Source organism: Columba livia, chromosome 7, assembly GCF_036013475.1.
Source record: "Columba livia isolate bColLiv1 breed racing homer chromosome 7, bColLiv1.pat.W.v2, whole genome shotgun sequence".
NCBI lineage: Eukaryota > Metazoa > Chordata > Aves > Columbiformes > Columbidae > Columba > Columba livia.
In genome coordinates, this window is record NC_088608.1 from 31,175,788 (window position 1) to 31,196,885 (window position 21,098).

The window sequence follows — 21,098 nt, forward strand, 5'->3', positions numbered from 1 at the left end:
TCTCAAACCGCTGTATACAAAGAAGTTGTGATTGTTACTGTCAGTGATTAGAAAAGGTCACTTAAATCCTTTACAGCAGTATGTGTCCAGCTGAAAAAAAAAGCTCAGTATATATATATGTATTTTTTTTTTTTTTTTCTTGCTTTGAGCTAATTGAAGCTTTGATCACCTGGGTTTCAAAAGATGCCTGACTCACTATTTTAGTTCCTGAAGAATAATAATGTGCATGCTTCTCCCACAGCTTTTGTCTTCCTCATTAGCCAGACATTAAAATGTCTGATGAACATGATTCTTCTTGAGGACTGTAGTGATAGTCACAAACGTCTGTAGTCAGTTAGGATATAGCACATGGAACATTTCACCTTATTTCAACTGTTGCCCATTTACATTTATTGAAATTTTACCAAAATATGTTTTTCTCTTGCATCCATTTATTTTTCTTGGTGATGTCCTTTTCATTCATTTGGAGAGGGGCAGCACTTTGGGACCTGTGCTAGGGCTTCTGGTGACTGTATTCTCCAAACACAGAATGAAAAGATTACAGATTTCCACAGAATTTGGTCTTCCCACTTTTCTTCTTTTAGTACAAGTAAGCTCATAGCAGTCACATGCTGTCCGGCTACCTAATGTGCGGACCCCAGATCACACATTGGAGAGCACTCAAAAGCACCCTGTGAACAGGCTGTCTAGAGCTCATGCTGTTGGGAAAACAAGTGCTGCTGTTCCTTGTCTCTTACTGAAACGTAAAATGTTTGTTTCGGAGGATGAGGACTGTCTCCATTGCTGCGGGTGTGATTTCTCTAGCAGGTTTTTGCTGTCTTCCAGCAGGCAGAACGAGTGTCTGGCCTGTGATGCAAGCCCTACAGCAGTGCTCAGGGGCCGACCTGAGGAGAAGTGTTGTCAGGGTGTCTAAGCAAGCACCCCTCCAGGAGGGGCGGGAGGAGGTGGGGCTGCACCAGAGGTTTTAATGGCAGAATAAATGGGAAGGTGCAGGGCAGCGCTGTGCAGTCAGTCCAGTGCACCTGCTGGGTCTCTGTTCTCTTCCCCGTAATCTGCAAGAGTATATTGTCTGTGCCAGATCTTGAAGAAATACATACAAGCAAATTTTTGTTTTGTTTTCTTTAAACTTCAGTTACTAATCAGCAACTTTCAAGATGACAAGAATTTTGACAGCTTGCAAAGTGTTGAAGACTTTGAAAGGCAGATTGGAGTTTTGCAATGTGTCTGCTGATCACTGGAGTTTCTCAAGGACTGGTACCAGGTTGTTGAGCATCAAGGTAATAGTAACTGAGCAACTGTGGTTTAATAGATGTGTTTGGCATGCCGAGAGATAGCTCACTGCAGATAACAGGGCTTACTAGAAACATAAAATTGGACCCAAGGAGATTTGTCTGAACCCTAAGCAAGCAGGTTGCTTGGCTAAATGATTTTATTAGCGAAGCAAATGCACTTTTTGTGTAGTCTGGAATGGAAATTATAGGGTAAATGGCACCAAAAGGTGGAAGTTCATGTTTTCTGTTAATTATTATACGGTATTTTCTTTAGAAATACCTCACCCTTCTGTAGGACTGAGAGCTAACAGAACAGATCTTTCAGTCCGTGTGAGCATGAATCAGCTAGATATTTAAAAATGTGTATGGCTTGAAGCATGTCATTAATCCTATTGGATCCACAAAGGATCCATTTTCAATGTATAGGAAACCATGGCAGCGCTGAGATTAATTGGAGAGGTACACAACTCTGTGCATGCATAAGTGCGTGTAGCTCTTGATGTACTGGAGCTGGAACCCTTTAGTTTGCTTCCCCAGCTTTCTTCTGCTCTTTGTTACAAGAGCAGCATTTGAGCAGCTTTGTTAGTGAACAGAATAGCAATAGAATTAGAAACAGAGGAGTGATATTTTAGTGGGTCGTGGGGAAGAGCTCTCAGAGACTTGGACTGTGGGTACCCAGTGGATGCCGCCTTACCTGGCAGGGTGGCACAGATGGCTGATCAATGCTGTTTCTGTCCACTGAGTACTAAGATTTCTCTTACCTGTCCCACAGCCACTGTGGGTTGGTTGGTTTTTTCTGTGTGTGTGTGGTGTTGTTTTGTTTGTTTGTTTGTTCAGGAGTTCTCTGAACTCCTTGCAACAGAACTATTATTTTTAAAACAAAAATTGCCTGCAGAGAAAAACTGGATGATGAAAGAGGCATCCCCATTTTCATCCCTGCTTTCAGCATGTGAGTTCTCAGTTTAGCTTTGTTTTACCCACGCTTGAGAACAGGGCTTGTCTGGTGACTAGTGTTCTTGTTAATGGACCTGTCTTCCCCTCCTGGAGAGTGCACAGCAGGCATGAGCTGTTACCTTGTTCCCTGTCTTAAAACATAGCACAGTAATCTTCCTCCCAGCAGATTGATCCTGACTCTGCAATCAGATCTGGCTTAAGAGGAAGTTATTCCTCCTTGTGATGACAGCAGGAGTCCTAGTTGTGAATTAGAAAGCCATCAGCAATTTTACTGCCAATATTGCTGGATGAGTGGAAACTGTGAATGCACTGAGAGGTGCTGTTGGCAAATGTGACAGTGTCTAGAGGACAGGAATCCAGGATTCATGCTTGGTCACTTGGTTTATGACTAGTGACAACCTCTAGCATCAGTATGCTGATGCTGTGTATTGCAGAACAGGAGTCCACACAAGTACACTCAAGTTCACTACGGTTTTAGAAACTGTCAAGCCAACTAAGCAGGACTGAAGAGTTCTGTTGGAACCTCATCATTGCTTGTCTCTGTTGCCTCTGATACCCCTCTCGCTTTTTGGAGCTGGTTCAGTTATTTCTGCCATGCTCTGTAGACTACAGTAGTTGAAGGCTTGTGATACACAGAGAAGTGCGTTCTAAGACACACTGGTCTGTGGTTGTAAGTCTGCTGCAGTAAAAGGTGTCTTGTGCTGGAAAAGCTCTGTAGGCCATGGTTGGATTGCTGGTTCCACTTTTGAGACACCATTCTTCTTTGTGCATTCCCGCGTAATTCTGATAGGCACCTGTAGCAGACTGGATCTGATGCATTCTTGTACTGATGGATTAGCATCTCAAGTTTGGATTTGGCATCTTAAATGACAGATTGATGGTGTCACTCATTCAAGGACTGTACAGCAGCAGACCTACAAGGTCATATCTCATAATGCTGAGGTATCCAATTAAGAAATTTCGTGCTCATGAAAAGCTGCTGCCCTACTCTGGAGTTACAGTACCAGCTGTTCTAGCATCTACCTGATGCTGTCCCTGTAGAGGTAGAGAGTGATTCCTTCAAGCAAATGACACCAATGCTGAAGGCAAGGAGAATGAATGCCTGCTAAGAAAACAATGCCAAGTGAAACCCTGGGGAGCTATTTTAACATCAGTCCTAGCGATTACAAATACACCCCAGATGGGTCAGAATTAATCGGGCCCTCTCTCTGTTTCAAGGCATATGACTAGACTTACTGCAGGATGGCCAAGACCTACTGTGCATCTGAAGTGCTGAGTCTGGTGGGGCATTTGTGCCTGCACTGACCAGCTGGCTCCCTGTAAGCTGTGGTGCCAGCTAACCAGCCCCACAAGTCTCTTTCTGACATATATTATTTGACATCTTCTGCCTTGGCATTGACACTGGGGAAAGTTGTTTCCTTATTAGACTTGAGTAGTTGAGTTCAATACCTACAGGAGTTCGTGCTGTCAGAGTGGATGTTTGAACTCATGGAGAGTAAGAAGGCTGGTGTCTTGTGTAGTTTAGGATCCTGTGGCTCTTGAGATCTCAGCTCAGATTTTAACACTGCCATTGCCAGGGGCCACATGATTCTGTTTCAATTCAGAATCTGGAATACAAAAACCTGAACCTTTCCTGGCCTGGGGCTTTTGCTTTAAGACAGTGTCAGGCTTATACATCTTTTTCCATGGAACATACAGAAGCAGAAGTGGAAACACTCTTTAATATACATATGCAAGCAGTAAAGCAGGAGGCTTGAAGGAAGATTTAAGAATAAGTGGTCCTAAAAATCCAACCTCTTTCATAGCTCTGCATCAAGTGTGGAAGTTATCTGTAGTTGTGAGACAGGTGACCAAGTAGTGACTTTAGTGTTCCAGCCGCCATTAGGGGTAATGGATATTTGTAAGAAGTTTGTAGAAAGAGTGAAATGCAAAGTAATTAAGGTGTGTGGGCTAATGGCAGTATAGGTAATGATCCCATTCTCCCATTATTGCAGGCTTAAATGAGCATTTGGTTGCCTTTTATTGCTTTTTCTCGGTGGGCTATTTTAGGGAGCATAACAAAATACATTGAAAAAGTGTTTCTAGTCTTTGTGTAAGCTAAGTAAAGTATTAGAGAGCATGAGGGAGAGGTGGTAGTTTTAGTAGAGTGCCTAGTAATTCTTCTCCCAAGTCTGTCCAGTTAAACTCAGCCTATGTGGGGAAACACAATTGTAGGTGAGCAGTCTGAGATGTGGGGACTTGCAGGTCAGTATTTCCCTATTGCATCCCATCCTTCAGTTCTAAAGGAGAGATGGAGCACCCATGGGTGAAAAAGTGGCGCAGAGAGCAGATCAGAGGCCTCTATGGGCTCTCTGGAGGGGAGCTTAACATCACTCGTTTGGGGGTAATTGAGCTTCTTTATAATTCAGGAATGGGCAGAGAGACTGCAGCTTGGAACTCGTATCATTTAATGCTCATCTGAGGCCAATGTAGTTAAATGGGGATGTAAAGAGTAGTACAAGCAATAAATAGGTGGCTTGTAATGTTATAGCTGGCTCCATAAGGAGAGGATTGGGAGAGCTACAAAAATCACCAGGAGCAAGCTAAAAATATAGCTAGAAATAAGAGGGAAAGGAGATAAATTTTTTTGAGCACTGGCTTTAGAAACTATTTCAGATTACTGTAAAACGGCTCTTCAAATATATTTTGAGGCAGGTGGAAAGTAACTGAGAAAATGACTGCATGTGAAGCAGAGGGATGGGTGAGGAGGTAAAAGATCAGTCACAAGCTACTCAACTCCTCTCTGTCTGGAGGTGAAAGTCGAGGGGAGTTAAAATATGACTGGTTCCCTTAGAGATGGGGGAACTTAGTGAGCTGCTGCAGTGGGGAGAGTGCTCAGGAGTGCTCAGTGCCTTCTGCTAGGTGCCTCACCTGTCTTGGTTCCCACTCCTCCTTTAATATTTGTTGTGAATATGTGTGGAGGCGTTGTGAACAGTCTTAAAAAGAGTTCAAGTTGTCAGAGCTGTGACTTTTCCACCATGATACTTGTGTCACGGTTCTGGCTTTGCTTTCTCTTTGGCTTGGGTGGTTACGGAACTAATCCAAAGCTCCCCCTGAAGTTAGCCTGAATGTGAATCTTCTTTGGTGTGTCCCAAGATGCTGACCTGCCTTTTGATTCATTCTTTATTCTTCCCTTTCATATTTTCTTTCATTTTAGCCAGAAGAACCTGTGTTAAAATAAATTTTTATATATATCTATATATGCATATACACATATGCTCATGTATATATATATGGGTTGGCAAAGGAAGTTTTGTGTGTTAGCAATGTCTAGATAGATTTCCAGCCGCTGATGGCATAGTACTCCCAAGAGGCGACATTTTTCTATCAAAGAGAAAGCTTCTCCTTTGTTGCTGGTTATTTGGTCTTGAGAGAGTGGATGTAGCAGAGTCCTGGCACTAGTTCTCTACTGTAGAAGAAATCTGGTGGCTTTTGGCTTATTCTGCACTTCTGATGTGTTGGCTGTTACATAGCCAGCCATGTTTGTGTGCCAAGCAATGCAACAGAGGCTGTTGTGCTGTGTGGAATCATGGCCTGCCTCAGAAAGGAGATGTTTTATCATCATCTTACTGGAGGGAGATAAACTGGCCTGCACTGAGACTGAGTCTGAGCTGTGTCTCTGGCAAACATCCGTGCCCATCCTGGCTTTGGTCCTTGGCATCCTTCTAGTCCTTCAGCAGCCCAGCGTTCAGGGTTGAACTTGACCTTGCCAATATAAACTTGAGGGATTTCTTTGGAAGGGAAGTACTTGACTTCCTTGACTGTGTTACTCTGTGAGGCAAGTAGAAAAGAGGAAAAATTACTTGTTAACTTTCTAGTACAGGAGTTTATAGCAGACATGCTTTAAAAATCCAATTGTACTGCAGATCTTTTGAGATTTTGTAAATCTTTATCATCCATCCTGTAGATAGGAAGAGCTGCTAGAACAGGGAACTGACTGGAACTAAATTAATCTGTGATTGTGTTTTTTGGTTTTTGTCTGTTTGTTTGTTTGTTGTTTTTTTTAAAGAAAAAACTGCTCTGGTGCTTTATTTACTTCATTTACTTCACTAAGTGTGAGGCGGAACCCGAACTAGTTAACTCTTCAAGTTGCTTTGACGGAATGCATGATGTCTAGCAGTACTGCAGCAACAGCACAACCCTTTCTGTTAGCCATCTCCATCCTCAAATCTCTTCAAGAACCCTGCAGCCTCCCTTGAGTGCAGGGAACTCTGCTGAAGATAAAGCTACTGGCATGTAGGAAGGAGAAATCAGATTGCGAATGGAGTGTCTCACATTGGGGAGGTGTGCGGAAGAAACATTTTCCTTGAGACTACAACAGAGACTACATGGGGATGCTTCTGAGAAGGGTGGAGACAAAAGGACCTCATGGAAGCTCTGGGGTTTTTGTTTATTGCTTGCTTGTTGTTTTTTTGAAAGTGAAAATCTCTCCCAACTAATCCCTGATTGAGTCAGCTGGCCTTCTCTATGGCCTGTAAATCACTTTTCACATTAAAAACAAAACTGAAAAGACAAGGTAGGCTGACAGCTTAGGGACATGGTAACACCTCCGCTGGAAATGTAAGCAAGAATAATTGCTTCTAGAATGCTCAACAAACAGACCAACCACTTAATTAAGAATAATAAATCAAATAAGGCAGGGAAACATTTGAACATCTATCCCCTGCTATAGCTGAACTTGCAGGCGGGTTACGGCTGCTCAGGGACATTCTTCTGCTGGACTTGAACATCATCTAGGGACTCTAATAATACACTGGGGGCTTCTGCTCAACGGCAGTTATTTCTGTGCTGGTCTGGTGTGGAGCAGGGCAGGTGGTCTGTGGTGGGGGGAAACACAAGCAGATTCCTGTCAAGTACTGTGGCGAGGGTAAGGCTCTAAAGTTCACAGTGGTTAATCTGGATTTTGGCCCTCAGGAGTTAGATGGTTCTTAACTTTTCTCATCATTTCACCATTGTGGACTTTCCTTCCTGAAGGATTCTCCCAGGATATGTTTGCAGCTGGGACTGTGATTCAGGTGTTTACCCCAACTGGTATCACAAAAACTATATTTACGATTGGGGAGGGTGGCAGGGGGAGGATTTTGGTGTTGCTGACTATCCCATCCAATGGTGTGGGAAGGTTCAGAAAATGATGGCTAAACCTTTTGAGAATGACTGGATATTTGACATTAATGAGGAAAAAATGCAAGGCTAAAAGCATCCCAGATGCACAGAATTCAATTACTTGGCAGTGTAGTTTGATTTTTAGTGTATTTTGCAGTACATTAGTAATTGATCTGTGCAGTATTTGTAACTGCAGAGGGGCTCTAGATGAATGTTTGCCATGATTGTTACAAAATGTTCAATGCTGGGAACGAAATTTCTCCTTGCTGTGATTGTTCATCTGATTTATGGCTAATGGAAAGGAGCTCTCCTGCGTCTTTCTGCAGCAAATTGATCTTGATTCTTCTTTTAAAAAAAAATCCTAGTAAGAGGAATTGTTCTGTAAAAAAACTCAATAAGAAGTTAAACCATGGTGAGAGCTGCTGCTTGGTGGATGTACTTGGCACGTCTCCTGTGGCACAGGCCATTGGGGTTATTGCACTGGTGGTCACTCTGTGCCCAGGAGGCACCTGCACTTGCATTCCAGAAGTGAAGTTTCTCAGGGCCCAAGAAGTTTGTTGTCCAAATTCTTTTAAGCCCAGAAATTCTTTGGCAGATCTGTTTCTAGCTGTCTCTTCTCCTGCATGTCATCAGTGATCCTGCTGTCTGAAGGAATCTTCCAACCAATTCAGTCATATCTGTTGTATATTTTTTTTATAGAAGTTGGAGCTGCAAGGTGGTTTCCCATCCAGTTCCTGAACAGACTAAGAGAGGTTTAGTTTCCAAATGAGGCAAAAGAGGGTGTGTTTAGTCTGATATGTGCAAGGACCCACCTGTGTCATTGAATCTCGTAACACCTTTTACAAAAGTCACACTCTGTGCTCCATTTTCCTGTAAGGGATCCCACAGTCAGTGTGGGACTCAGACCTGCTGAACGCTGTCTGAAAGAGGTGCAGTTGTATGGGAAGTTTTCCTTTAGGTTGCTTGTTCCATACCTACCTCTTCCAGGACAAGCTATGCCTATACCTGAGGTAACTGAGACCATGAGTGTCCATTTGATCTATGAGTTCCTCTCTTCTTGTGTCCTACAGTGGGAATGGACTGGTATTTTGCATTTTGCCATCTGACACCAGTCCAACTAAGTGTACACTTGTTTTTAACGGCTTAACTGTACAGTTGCAACAAAAGTTAAACACCTATCAAAGGTCAGAGCTGGATGAGAGCCAGTGTACTCAGCAGCAAGCCTTGAGCAAACACTGATGAGAGAAGCGATCCTTTCCATGCAGAGTTATGGTATTAGTTAAGTGCAAGATAAAATGCATGGAAGAAATGAACAAAGCGATATGGAAGCCAGGGTGATCCCACAGTAACAGCAGCAGGTGCTGTGCTTGCGGTGAGGTTTGCCAGCTGCCTTGCCCTCATTAGGAGCACAAAGTTTCCTATGTGTGAGAAAGAAAAAGAGCATCAGGAGAATAGTGAAAGAGACAGTATCTTGGCAGCTGGGAATGGGAGAAGGACAGAAATACTTACAACGTGAGGTGTGAAAAGAAGGTGTCGTAGGTGTTATTTGTATAAACATCAAGTCTTTTCCTCCTGTATTTGAGTCTCTTCATGTGCCTTTCTCTAGGCGCAGACAGCGAACTTGGTGCTGGAAGATGGGACGAAGATGAAGGGCTATTCCTTTGGGTATCCATCCTCTACAGCAGGGGAAGTCGTATTCAACACTGGTCTTTCTGGGTAAGGCAAAAGCAAATGACATATGAGCACCAAAACTTTCTCTAGGAGATGTTAAGGTGTGAAAGCTGCTTTTTCCAAGCTTGTAGGGTCCTGATCCAGTCATGAGTGTTCTGTATAAGAAAACACTGTAGTCCAGGGATACAGATAGAGAGAGAGAGAGCGCGAGAGAGAGAGCGTGTTAATGAAGAGTCTTCAGACAATCCTCTTTGTGGTGGTGAGTGACTTTAAAGACTGATATAGCTAACCATGATAGTGAGGTATGTAGGGATCTGATCACTTCCCACTGAAATGCAGCCACTGAGTCAGAGCAGAAGAGCTGCCTCTGTTCTTCCTGGTCAAGTATAGAGGTTTGAAGCATCTGCAGCCTTCTGGGTAATGGAACTTGGCTTCTGAGTGCAAGATTTTTAAAACAGTCCCAGGGTTCTCAAGTTAGTCACCTATATGTTCCATCCCTTAAGACATTTTGTTGACTCATACCACAATTAAGGATGCACTTAAACACTGTGCCCTTTCCAGCTAAAGAGTAGGATCAGATTCACACCTGACCTAGTGAGACTCTGTCCTTTTCAGTGGTAGAAGCTGCTGGCTGACTTAGGATGGCAGCCAAATGCTGCTGGTGTTTTGTTAGACTGCTTGAGCAGAGGAAATTTGCCCAGAGGAATGAGGCTTTTAGTTAGCAGAGGGACACGTCCATGTCTTGCCTCGACAGCTTTGAGGTTGTTGGTGCTTGAGCATGTTTTGCAGTCATTCATAGCTGTCTTCGCCCAGCTGCCTTGCATTCCCCAAATTCTGCTCTCCTTTGGAGAAACCAGTACTCACAGGATGAGTTTTTAAATGATCTCATTGGTGAGAATGTTAAATTGCTGTGGAGGGGAATCTATTTACAAAGTTTTGCATTAGGAGGAAATTATTTAAGTATTTTGACAGCACTAATTACTGGCTGTGTTAATATACCTGCCAACAAGCAACTGCATAATATAGATCAGAATGATGGAGGGCACCATAGTTCTCTTCTCAGTGATAGATTATAGGCAATAAATCTTGTCACATCACAAAAGTCAAGGAGGACCTGACGGATTAATTTCCTCTCCACATGTTACTGTGGCAGCCAAAGCTGTTTGCTCATTTTCTAGTGATTTGGTGAGGATGCCTGTGAAAGAGAGATCTCTTCAGTGCTGGGGAGCATATGGGCATGGAGGGAACATTCAAAATGTAAGGTTGTATCTTCAGAGCCCTCTCCAGGAACATGAGCTTGATTGATTGATTGATTTGAAGAAGAGGATTATAAGAGTTTGGCAGCATTTTTGCAGATCGTAGAAGTGTCAGATTTGCTACCACTCCAGGGATAGCTGTCCAGTGAGAGTAACCCTGTAGCTCTGCCTAGTGCTCTTGAGCACAGAGATCAAGAACTTGTGTAGCCAGAAGAACCCAGCTACTGCTTTTCACTGACACAGTAAGAAATTAAGTGCCTGTGAGAAGGAGGTGCCCAGGGTTGGGGCCTTTTATAGGCTGTCTGGGCACATAGCAATTTGTCAGCATAGGGAGCAAGAGGCTGATAAGGGGTCATTTTTGCTGAGGCTTCTGTTAAGCCTCAGACCACTGCTTTTTGTGAAGAGGGTGTTTCTAGATTCAGAGGAGGGTCAGCATGACCTCTGTACTGGGATGATTAATATGCTTCTCTTTACCTTGTCTCCTCATCTGGACTCCCACGTTGTCATCCATGTCATAGGGCAGGGAGGCAATGCACTTTATTTACATACAGCTTTCAGGCTTGAAGTAGCTAAAGCTGGCTGAAACATTGTCATGTTAGTCTAGAATAGAGGGCACAGAGCACCATTTTGGAGGTGGAATGTCAAATTTTCATTAGAAAAGCATGAGGATGAACTCTTCAGAAACATTTGCTCAAAAAAGAAGAAAAATCCTGGTGTTGCAGCCATCTGTTTGGTATAGGAAACAAAAAGGAAGAGAGGAGATTTCCAATTAAGAAGGAAGAATTACAAACCATAAAATGTTGCCATGTTTGAAACAGCTCAGTAAATGCCTTTGCCTCCAATAAGTCTGGGTGTGTTTCCCGTGATATTCTAGTGAGAGAACTGACTGATGGAATCCACTGAAGTTAGACAGGCCTTTGGGCAGGCACAGCACGGGTTGGACCTCGCAGCATTTTTGGGGCTCGTGCTCCCATCTGCTCCTCAGTGCTACACAAGGCATCGTGTCTGCTTAAAGGGCACTGCGTCTCAGTGCAGAGCTGTGCCTTCGTACCCCAGCCAAACCCAATGCCTCTCTGCCATTCTTTGCTAATTACAAATAACATGCAAACTTTAGTTACATTAGCTTTGTAATTAACGAAGAGTCTTTTCGAAGCATAACCAACTGACTCGGAAGGGGAGAGCAATGCCAAATGTGCCATGCACTTATTGCAGTTCTTTGGTCACGCTGCACTTTGTGTGGTTGTTTACCTGCAGCAGGAAATATAGATTCAAACAGCAGGAGAGGCTTACCCGAAAATATTTCATGTCCATTGTTTATTCGACATGTCATTTCTCAGACTTGGCTGGTGTGCTGCGTTGTCTGTATCTGCCTGCAACCATTCTGGATTTTGTGAAGAGTTTTCCAATGTTTGACAATTAATCTTCTGGAAATAAGTCTGATGTTCCATAAAAATGTCTCTTGTGACTTGCTGATATCTGGTAGATGGCTGGAGTTGCCAATTATGTATTGTTTAAACAATGATGACAATAATATATTTTATTTTGTATAGGGCAGATTCATCCTGAAGTGTCTTTATGCATTTGGCTAAATATGTGTGGATAACTTCATCTGTTGCTAAATTACAGCTGCTTTTGGGTTGAAAGAGAGCAAGTGTTAAATGGATTGCTGCAACAGTATGCTATAGTATATGGGAGAAAGTGAAGGAGTGCTTTTTAATTTGAAGCTGAAGAATAGGAGCATGGGCACATAGATGATGTTTACCCTATCTCCCCCTCTTTGGGGTTGAAAATGAGACTAGATCTACTGGATCCAGGCTGATATTTTGCAAAATTCTAGACTTGATCCTCAACTGCAGAAGAATGTTCCCACTACGTTTTTAGATCTCTCCCTGCTGAGGAGGCAGAACACCTTGCTGTGTTCAGGCAGGTGCTTGAACAAAGTTGCTGTTCCTGGGACTTTTGCATGGGCTAAAGATATAAAGATGTGCTTTGGGGCCTTGTGACTAGGGTGGACTGCTGGATCCCAAAGCATCGCATTCTTCAGAGATACACAAGCCAACCTGCAAGCACTTAGGAGTCTTGTCAGGTGAAATGTGTGGTGTCCTATGGCTGGGAACTTGAAGATGGCCTCAAAGAGGAGAGCTGGGAGAAGCTGCTGAAGTGGTACCATGGTAGGGTTTGTTGACAGAGCAGGTGGGAGAGAAGAACTCAGAGCAGCAGTGAGGAATCACAAGGATGATTCACAGTTGCTTCCTTGATCCCCAAACAAAAAAGACAGGCATGGATTTGTCTACCTGCTCCCCCACAGAAAGAGCAGTTACAGCTCTGAACATCTCAAGACCTGCAAGCTCCAGACTGGGAAGAGACTGAGTCTGGGCAAACAGCTCTGTTTTCTGTCAGCTTTTCAGTTTGAGCTTTCTGAGAGGGGCACATTCTCACAGTGCATGAAGGGGAAGGAGGTGGCAATAACAAAACACTGCCCACATGGGGCGACCAAGCCCCAGCTGTTATCTATGGAGCAAGTGATATGCTGTGCAATTACTGCAGTTCTGTGATCGCACTGCACTTTGTGTGATCGTTTATGTTAAATCACAAGGACTCTGAGTTCGTTAATATCTCCTGCGCTTTTCTTAAATGAAATACGAGAAGCCAAAGCCTTTGCTGGTTCTTGGTGTCAAATGTTTAATCACAGATGGCGAAGTCAGGGCAGATTCACAGATGTATTTGCTTTTATACTGAGAATGCTTTCACGTTAATACCATTTCTGTCTTTTTGTCATATGGGAATTCAGACCTGTCTTATTTTCACTGGCTCTTTCATTTTCCTTTCAACTCCAGACCAGTGTACTTCTCTTCTATTGCTTCTTCATCTAGATATACCGAAGCCTTGACAGATCCCAGCTACAAAGGACAGATTCTTGCACTGGCTAACCCCATAGTTGGGAATGGTGGAGTGCCTGACACAGCTGCTTTGGATGAAATGGGCCTCAAGAGGTTTCTGGAGTCTGATGGGATCAAGGTAACTGTGAGACAGAGCTGATCAAAGGGTGGTGTGAAATGCCTGAGTGTGTGTGTGTGTCTGTGCAAGAGTTTACTGGCACCTTTACAGAAGTTAGAAGGAATCAATGATACTCAGCCTTTCTTCTTCTGGATATTGTCCTTTGGAGGAATGGTGTCAAGAGATAATCCATCCTGCTCCCTGTGCCAGCCCACATGCTGTCTGAAAGTGGTATGTTTCCCATCAGTGACAGACATGCTACAGCTTTTGTGAACTGCTGTCCTGGATGGCTTTCTTTTCCACATTCCCTTCTGCCTCATATTTATCTGGTTTTGCCCAGGACTAGTTGCCACAGAGAGATCAAATGCCAGGGAGAATGAGAAGTTTCTGTGTGCTGAGACTGTTCTCTATATGCCTGTGCAGTTGTGTGGAGAAGGCTGCATGTACCAGTGCAGTATTTATACTGTGGTGATGGGGGATGTTGGCTGGAGCAGGGCTGTGCCTGTGCAATGCTGTCAGTACTGAAAAATTAAACAAAACCATGTGATTGCAGAACCAGTGAAATGCTTTATCTGTCCTGAGCTGAAATGACTCCTTTATAAGTTATCTAACTCCACTGGAAAATGGAGTTGACTTTTGAAATGAAATGCCACTTATAAGTGAAAAGCTTTCTTGAACAAAAAAAATGAATCAAAATAAAACATTTTGTCTAATCTTAAATTTCCATTTTATTTCTAACAAGAAGTATTTTCTCAGTTCGATGCAATTTGCAGCTTTGGTAATGTGGAAGCCATGCTATTCTATGAATTTCCTAAGTAAAATGGTCCAGGTATATTCATGACAGGGCGCCGAAGCCTTTACCCCTTTGCCAGGTACCTCTACGCTCCCCCTGCGAAGACCCGGGGTTGCTGCCCTTTTGTCATATAAGAGCAGCCACACCATGTCCGCTCGCCTCAAGTCCTGTCCATTATATGGTTTACAGTGGATGAACAGTGAAAACTCAGAAGGTACGGGGCAAGTACAGAGTGATCCTTCAGTGCAAAATGACATTTCTTCTCTCTGCAGGTTTCGGGTTTGCTGGTGCTGGATTACAGCAATGAGTACAGCCACTGGCAGGCTGTGAGGAGCCTGGGAGAGTGGTTGCAGGAAGAACAGGTGAGCAATCTAGGGGAAACTACACTATGATAACAGAGCTGTATGTATGGGAACAAGGGAAAGAACTGCTGGCTTTGAGGTGGCAACCACTGTTTTCCTTGGATGTCTTTACCAGTCTGGACTGGCCTCATTCTCTGTTCTTTAGTTCTCTGATTCTTCATTCACTTCTCCTTTTCAGGGTGCAGTGGTATTTCCAAGATCTGTCTAGAGGGAATGTTAAATAAAGGGGGATATTAGGTTCTCCATAAAAACAATGCACGTTATATTCTATACTCTTGACAAATGTTTCTGTAGTGCTGCTCCTAGTGGTTGCTGCGGTTGTAACCTCAAGAGATGTTGGCTGCCAAAACCCCACTGACCTGAAGCCCTGGGAGTCAAGGGTGTTGTCAGTAGACTGTTGTTCACTTGTGACAGCTAGGAGGGTTAGGTGCTTATAAGTAAGGCAAGATGGGGCTCAGAAATTAGACAGATATTTGCCCCATGAGCTTTTTATCTTGTGCTTCTTAGTGCAGAAATTAGATTTGAAGAGCTAAGCTATTTATGAGTGCGAACAGGGAGGAGAAGTGAAGAACTGGAAATGAGGAAGCCATGGTAATAGTGTAGCTGAGAGCAAGAGCTCCTTATACAAGGACTTGTTCTTCTCAGCAGAGTGATCTGGCTGCTCTCTTCTTCTGTCTTAACTGTTTGTTCTCTAACTTACCATTCTCTTGTGTTTTATTCAGGTGCCTGCACTATATGGGCTTGATACTAGAATGCTGTCCAAATTAATTCGTGACAAGGTACGATCTGCTTCCCTTGATCCAGTTGCATTAACTTTGCTCTTGCTGGGCCCTTTCTCTAACAGTGCAGCAAACCTGTGGTAGCAATGCTACTGCTGGGCTGCCTTGACCTTTGATGCTGCTCAGGTCCCCGTGTTCTTCCAAAGGCTCTGTGTCTTCTGTACAGCTGAGGCAATGCTCTGATCCCAGGGAGCCCCCTTTCCTTAGCTCTGCTCTGCGTTTCCTCTTCTACATCAGTGAACCAGCACAAGCTGATGTAAGTGAAAGGCCTCAGGTAGCTGTGTCAGACAAAACAGGTAGTAGTGTCAACTACATGTTGCAGTCAGAGAGCAACAACTGAGAGATACTGTGGATATTCATTCAGACAGCACCACCTTTGATCAGTGGAAATTCTCCTGCTCCTTACAGGTAAAGAAATGCCTACAATAACTTAGGATGGATTATTAACTCAAGCTGTTTTACTTTGGCTGAAGCCTGTTTTTATTTTTAATAGTCATTACTTTCCTCTGGTTTCCCAGAGCTGACAATTGAAGGACATGAGCAGGATTATGTTACCAAATGCAGGTTTATGTTAAGGTACATTTCACACTGGCTAAAGCACTGATCAAAGCCAGTCTGAATGTAAATGTGCCTTGGAGGCTCTTCTTTTGTAATGGATTATTTGAAGCTGTTCTTCGGGTGATCATTTTGCAGTCTGCAGGCCAAGCCCACACCCCCTTTCATTCTGCAGAGCAAAATATGAAGACCCAGCTTGAATGGAAGAATATTTGTAGAAATGAATTCTTGTTGGAAAATAGGGTTTTGTCCTGATTTTGTAGACAGCAGACAAGTGCAGTTTAATACAATAGAAAATGGCAATACATTTTCTGCTTTCTTGAGACATACTGTTTAATGGATCTGTGTTCCTTTAATCCAAAGTAAATACTCTTTCAATGTTTATCCTGTAACTCCGCAGTGTATGGTAGTAATACCCATTGTACCAGGACTCTGAGTGGTATTGGATTATGGCTTTTAAAACGGTGCATAGTGTAGCCCTTTCCCCCAGTCTTCTCAGGTTGAAAAAAACAGCTAAATGTTTCACTCCATGTTTATAAATTGGGGGTGAGAACAGGGATTCACTATGATAAATGCAGAAATGAGCAGTGACTTAAATGGGACTCTAAAGGTAAATGTGGGGCACCATTTGGCTGAATAATCTGGGAGCAAGGTAAGACACAGGGTTCCTGTTTGAGACCGATGACTTTAGGGCATTGTCATCAGCATTTATGGGACTGACTGCATGGTGACACTCGGCACTTGCATTGGTTCCCAAGAACCTGACTTGGTTAAGATGATGCTGACCTTTTCAGCTCTGCTCCATGCAAAGCAGTCTGGAGCAGCTTTTGGTGTAAGGTGCTACTCAAGATGAGACAGAATGTCAGCCACTGTTAAGAGCAAAACTCTGTCTTTTAAAACTTACCCTTAGCAGTGTTCATGGCAATGCAATATTCTGGCTCTTTCCTGCCCTAGGAAAATGGCAAGCATACTTCAGGTATGGTCAGCCACGGAAGTATTTCTTGGAAATATTGCTAAACCCTATGAGCAATCCTGGTGCGTGTGCTGGCCTGATATGCACAGGGCGAGCTGAGTTTAACATGATTTATCATGAAAGTGTTATATGTTAAAAGTTACAATGAAACATTTACTTCTGTTTTACTTTCCCTTCCATCCTTGAAAAGTTCTGTCCCCATGCTGGTTAATTCCACTTATTCCAGGAGTGGGGCAAAGCCAAAACAGGGATTCCTTTTTCCATTGGGAACTTTAAGGAGCAGAAGGTGGAGAAGGATATGCTACTGGCAGAGCAAGAGTGCTGTAGCTTCTGTGAAGTGGTAACAGCAATAAAAAGTAGAGTTTGCTGGAGGTGATTTTTTCTTTTAACAGCTTATTCAGAAACAGCTGTGCTGACTTGCCTCCTGCATAACTTTGACTTACCCCAGCTCTGCTGCTTTGTGGATATCCACAAGAGGTGGCTGAAGACCTCACGGTGGGTTTCCAATACCAAAAACTTTCAAACTGCTTTGTGGATTACTCCCAGATCTACACAACAGTTATTTGGGGATCTGAATGCTGATCCTCTTCGAAGGCAACCCATTTTACTGTCACTAGACAGCTTGCTGAACTGCCTATTAACTAATTTTTCTGCTGACAATGCCTTTCCCCTGGATGGAGGATTTTAAACAGATTCTTTGATACCAAGGTAGGCTCATAAACTTCTGAAGAAGCTAGTAATGGCTATAAGCTGCCAAGAAACTATCTCTAAACAGCTGTTCTAGTTGCTGTGCCTGTCAGCACCTTGTCCCAGTATTCACGGCTTCTCCTTTGCTCGTGCTTGGTTGTTTACTGGTGTATTTCCACAGGGCACAGTACTTGGGAAGATCGAATTTGAAGGTCAACCCATGGAGTTTGTGGACCCAAATAAGCAAAACTTAATTGCAGAAGTTTCAACAAAGGTGAGAAGTTCTTCTGTAGTGCCAGGGCTGTACACTCCAGTTAGTAACTGCTCCCCGTTTGCTCTCAGGATCATCCAGTCTTTCTAAACAAACAATCTGGGGACCTTTTCCAAACCATATACTTTTCCAGATCTTTGAAGGACTGTCATATCAACATCATACTCATAGAATCCCCACGACTTCTTAGGTGCAGTGTTGAAGATGTAAAATGAGCTGTGTTGAGCTGGATGTATTCTGAACAGTACTCTGATGGGAGGATTGTGTGTTACAAAGACAGGACTGAGAAGTATTGGGGATACAGTTAGACCTAGTATGTGGTGGACATTTTCAAACATAAGAAAAATTAATGAAAAGAATGGTTGCTTTCTTTAAATACATTTTAGGAAGGCTCGCAATAACATTTGCTGATCTGTGTTCAGGCATAGTTTTATTGATGTGATTCCAGGAGATATTCCTAGATTTCTAAAAGAAAGCAAGTTAGGAATCCACTGGATCTCATATTACTGGCATTAGCTGCTTTGTCTACACATATGTGCAGAACACCAGTTAAGTTTGTACTCTGTTAGCAGAGCATGCAGATTTTTTCTCAGCTTGTGGTTGAACAAACATTACACATCATGAGGTTGTAGTAAACCAGGCCCATACTAAAAATTACTATTCTTGTTCCAGTGCAAGGACTAATGTCTTAAGTTGTGGGGATGTAATTGTGAGATAAAGAGTGCCTTGGATGATTAATTCTATTGACTGAAGTGAGAACTGGGTGTTTAATCCCTTTTACAAATCCTGTGCTTACTCTGGTGTTTGCAGCTCCTTCAAGACCAGTGAGGCTCTTGAAGAGTGCTGCAAATAGTTGCTTGTGTACTGTTCTGCACACAAGCTCGTGTGTTGGTGGCATGAGTGCAAAACAGTCCTGAACAAACTGGCTGGTGGGCAAGTGGGAATTTGGAGCACAGTTTCCATCCAGGCTTGGACTTAGAGTGGTAGTTGGTCACCTGAGATGCCACTGGAATACATAAGGCACCTGGCAAATCCCACCTCTGGGGATCTCACCAACTCCTGCCAGTACCTCCGCTGTGTTTTCAGTCAGGGCCTTGTTGCTACACAGAAGGATGGCAATTGCTTATTGAGGTTGTGATCTATGATTGAAAGATGCAGGTGGAGCCATTTTGAGCAGTAACTCAGAAATAGGTAAGGCTGCTGATGTTAAACTGTGTAATTACTAAGAGAGAATTACTGTAAAGATGCTGCAAATAGCTTCTAAAAGGGAGATATAATAAGATTAAGGAGCTTTGGTGTTCTCATTATGTTTATAACTTCATTTTATAGGCTTAAAAAGCAACATCACAAATAACTCTGCAAATGAAGTAAGCTGTTCAATGTTGGTAATTATTTGACATGATCATCTTTCTGTTGCCAAACAGCTATTTTCATGTAAACCAAGATACAGTAACATCAGGAATCTGCTTATCAATTGTACATGAGGAGTGATTGATTTTTTTTTTTTATTTTTTTTTTTTTTCCCCTGAGTTCTTTAGGTGCTAAGGTTATAGAATCTATTTGCTAATGTTGTCTGTACAGGGCAGGGAGTGTAGCAAACTGCCAGTATTTTGCAGGAACTTCTGTCAGATATGTATTTTGGTGCATGTGATGGTCAGTGTTCCAAAGCAGATGAGAACTATTTAACTATGTGAAGCTAAAAGGCCACTTCTACCCACACATTCTTTTTGTTCTCAGCACTATTGCTTTCCCTGACTGCTGGCTTGCAGCCTTCCCACGTCGTCCTTTCAGACTGGGACAGTTTTGGTAGGGTGTGCAATGAACAGATGAGGGAAATCCTCTGGCTTTGGAAGGAATGTGTTTTAACAGCTCCCTGATCAGTTCTGGGTCTGGTTTCTGTCTAGACACGATCTTGTCCAGATGCAGGGGTCACTGCTCTGCCGTACAGAGAAACAATAAGTGTGAGAAGTGGGGGGAGGGTTGTGAAGGCAGCAACACCTGAAATCAGTCTTGCTGCTGAAGGAAATGTTGCAACAAACCATAGACTAATTAATTGAACAGGGAAGACTTTTGAGAGTGAGGTAATTACAGTACCTTAAAGCAGTTTAGTCCTACAACTCACTTTGGCCATTAGAACAACCAAAGAGAACCTTTGAGGGACATCATTGCTTGGTTCATAATGTTTTGCAGCTTAAGTATGGATGTTGTGACAAATGATGGGCTTTCCAAAAGGGGCTTTAAAAAGGAGGGTGAGTTTTTTTTAAGGCACTCTGGCACATCACACTAAATTAGTTTCTGTGACAACTGAGCACCTTAATGTTACTGAGATTTTTGAAACCCACTTCCCAGAAGCCTGAAGGACAGCAGGTAGAAGACCCATACAGTCCCTGTGCAGTGTTGAAGTTCCACTATGGACTGTGGATGTAGAATCCACTTGTATGTTGGTGACTGTGAAGGTACTGTCATATCTGACGTCAAACACAGCTTTGTATCAGAAACCTTGAGTGATCTAACAAGGCCCAGTTTCAATATGATTTCCATTCTACTTGTTCCCAAAAGGGGATCGTGGGGTACTTTGCCATCTGATTATGTAGTGTGAACTGCAAGATAAATTCCAGTACAAAAATCTCCTTTCAGCATTACACAGCAGGAGTTGCAACAGCTTTGGTAACACTCCCGGCTCTGTGCTGAGTCATGTCCTCAAAGGTGGATTGAGGGCCATCAGTGGTCCTTGTGTTGCCACTTGAAACCTTGCGGTGAAGGGAAGTGGCTCCTTGCACCCGCTTCTTCCATCCTCACTTCTGATATGGCAGTAAGTTGCTCCTGATGCTGATCGGAACTGTCCTCACACAGGACATGCTCCTGCATCCTAAAAATCCCTTCACCTTAATCTTTGAGAAAATAAAAGTTAAAACCAGAACTGAGTTATGATAACACAGAGGGAGGAATTGTAATATTCTGCTAAAAATCTTGTGTTCCCTGTAGAGGGGACATTTTTCCTTCTTGGCTGGACATAATCCCCCTATGAAAAGATTCAGTTTGTCACCTAGCACCAGGCACATTGGGCACGGATTTTAGCATCTTTTCATATAGGGGCACAGCTGTGAAATATGAACACCAGGGAAGCTGATTGTAGAGAGAGTTATACAGGTGTGGTTTTTATATATTTTATTTTTCTCCTAAACAAACAGAAAAACCCAACCAACCAAACACCACTCCCCCCAAAACAAAACAAACCCAAACCAAAACAAAAAGCAAAACCAAAACCAACAACCAACCAAACATAAAACATTTTTTCAGTGGTGTATTGCACAAGAAAAAAGCCACTTTGGATAAAATGCACTTAGCAATATCAGCATTCAGAAGCTGACTGTAACTGAAGGTAAG

At 43.0% G+C, this 21,098-nt stretch overlaps 1 protein-coding gene across 5 annotated transcripts in view; it reads left to right on the plus strand.

The window, feature by feature from the left end:
- Nucleotides 1-21,098, plus strand: part of CPS1 (carbamoyl-phosphate synthase 1) — a 117,605-nt gene that overhangs the window by 21,560 nt on the left and 74,947 nt on the right. For 3 of the 5 annotated variants that reach the window (XM_021286650.2, XM_021286648.2, XM_005501759.3), the window contains exons 3-8: nucleotides 1,133-1,277; nucleotides 8,974-9,083; nucleotides 13,168-13,312; nucleotides 14,357-14,446; nucleotides 15,169-15,225; nucleotides 17,622-17,714. In XM_021286650.2, the coding sequence (XP_021142325.2) occupies nucleotides 1,155-1,277; nucleotides 8,974-9,083; nucleotides 13,168-13,312; nucleotides 14,357-14,446; nucleotides 15,169-15,225; nucleotides 17,622-17,714 (618 nt within the window). In that variant the 5' untranslated portion in view covers nucleotides 1,133-1,154. Of the gene's footprint in view, nucleotides 1-1,010; nucleotides 1,278-8,973; nucleotides 9,084-13,167; nucleotides 13,313-14,356; nucleotides 14,447-15,168; nucleotides 15,226-17,621; nucleotides 17,715-21,098 lie in introns of those variants that run through there. The other 2 variants (XM_065069062.1, XM_021286651.2) reach the window with 2 other exon arrangements.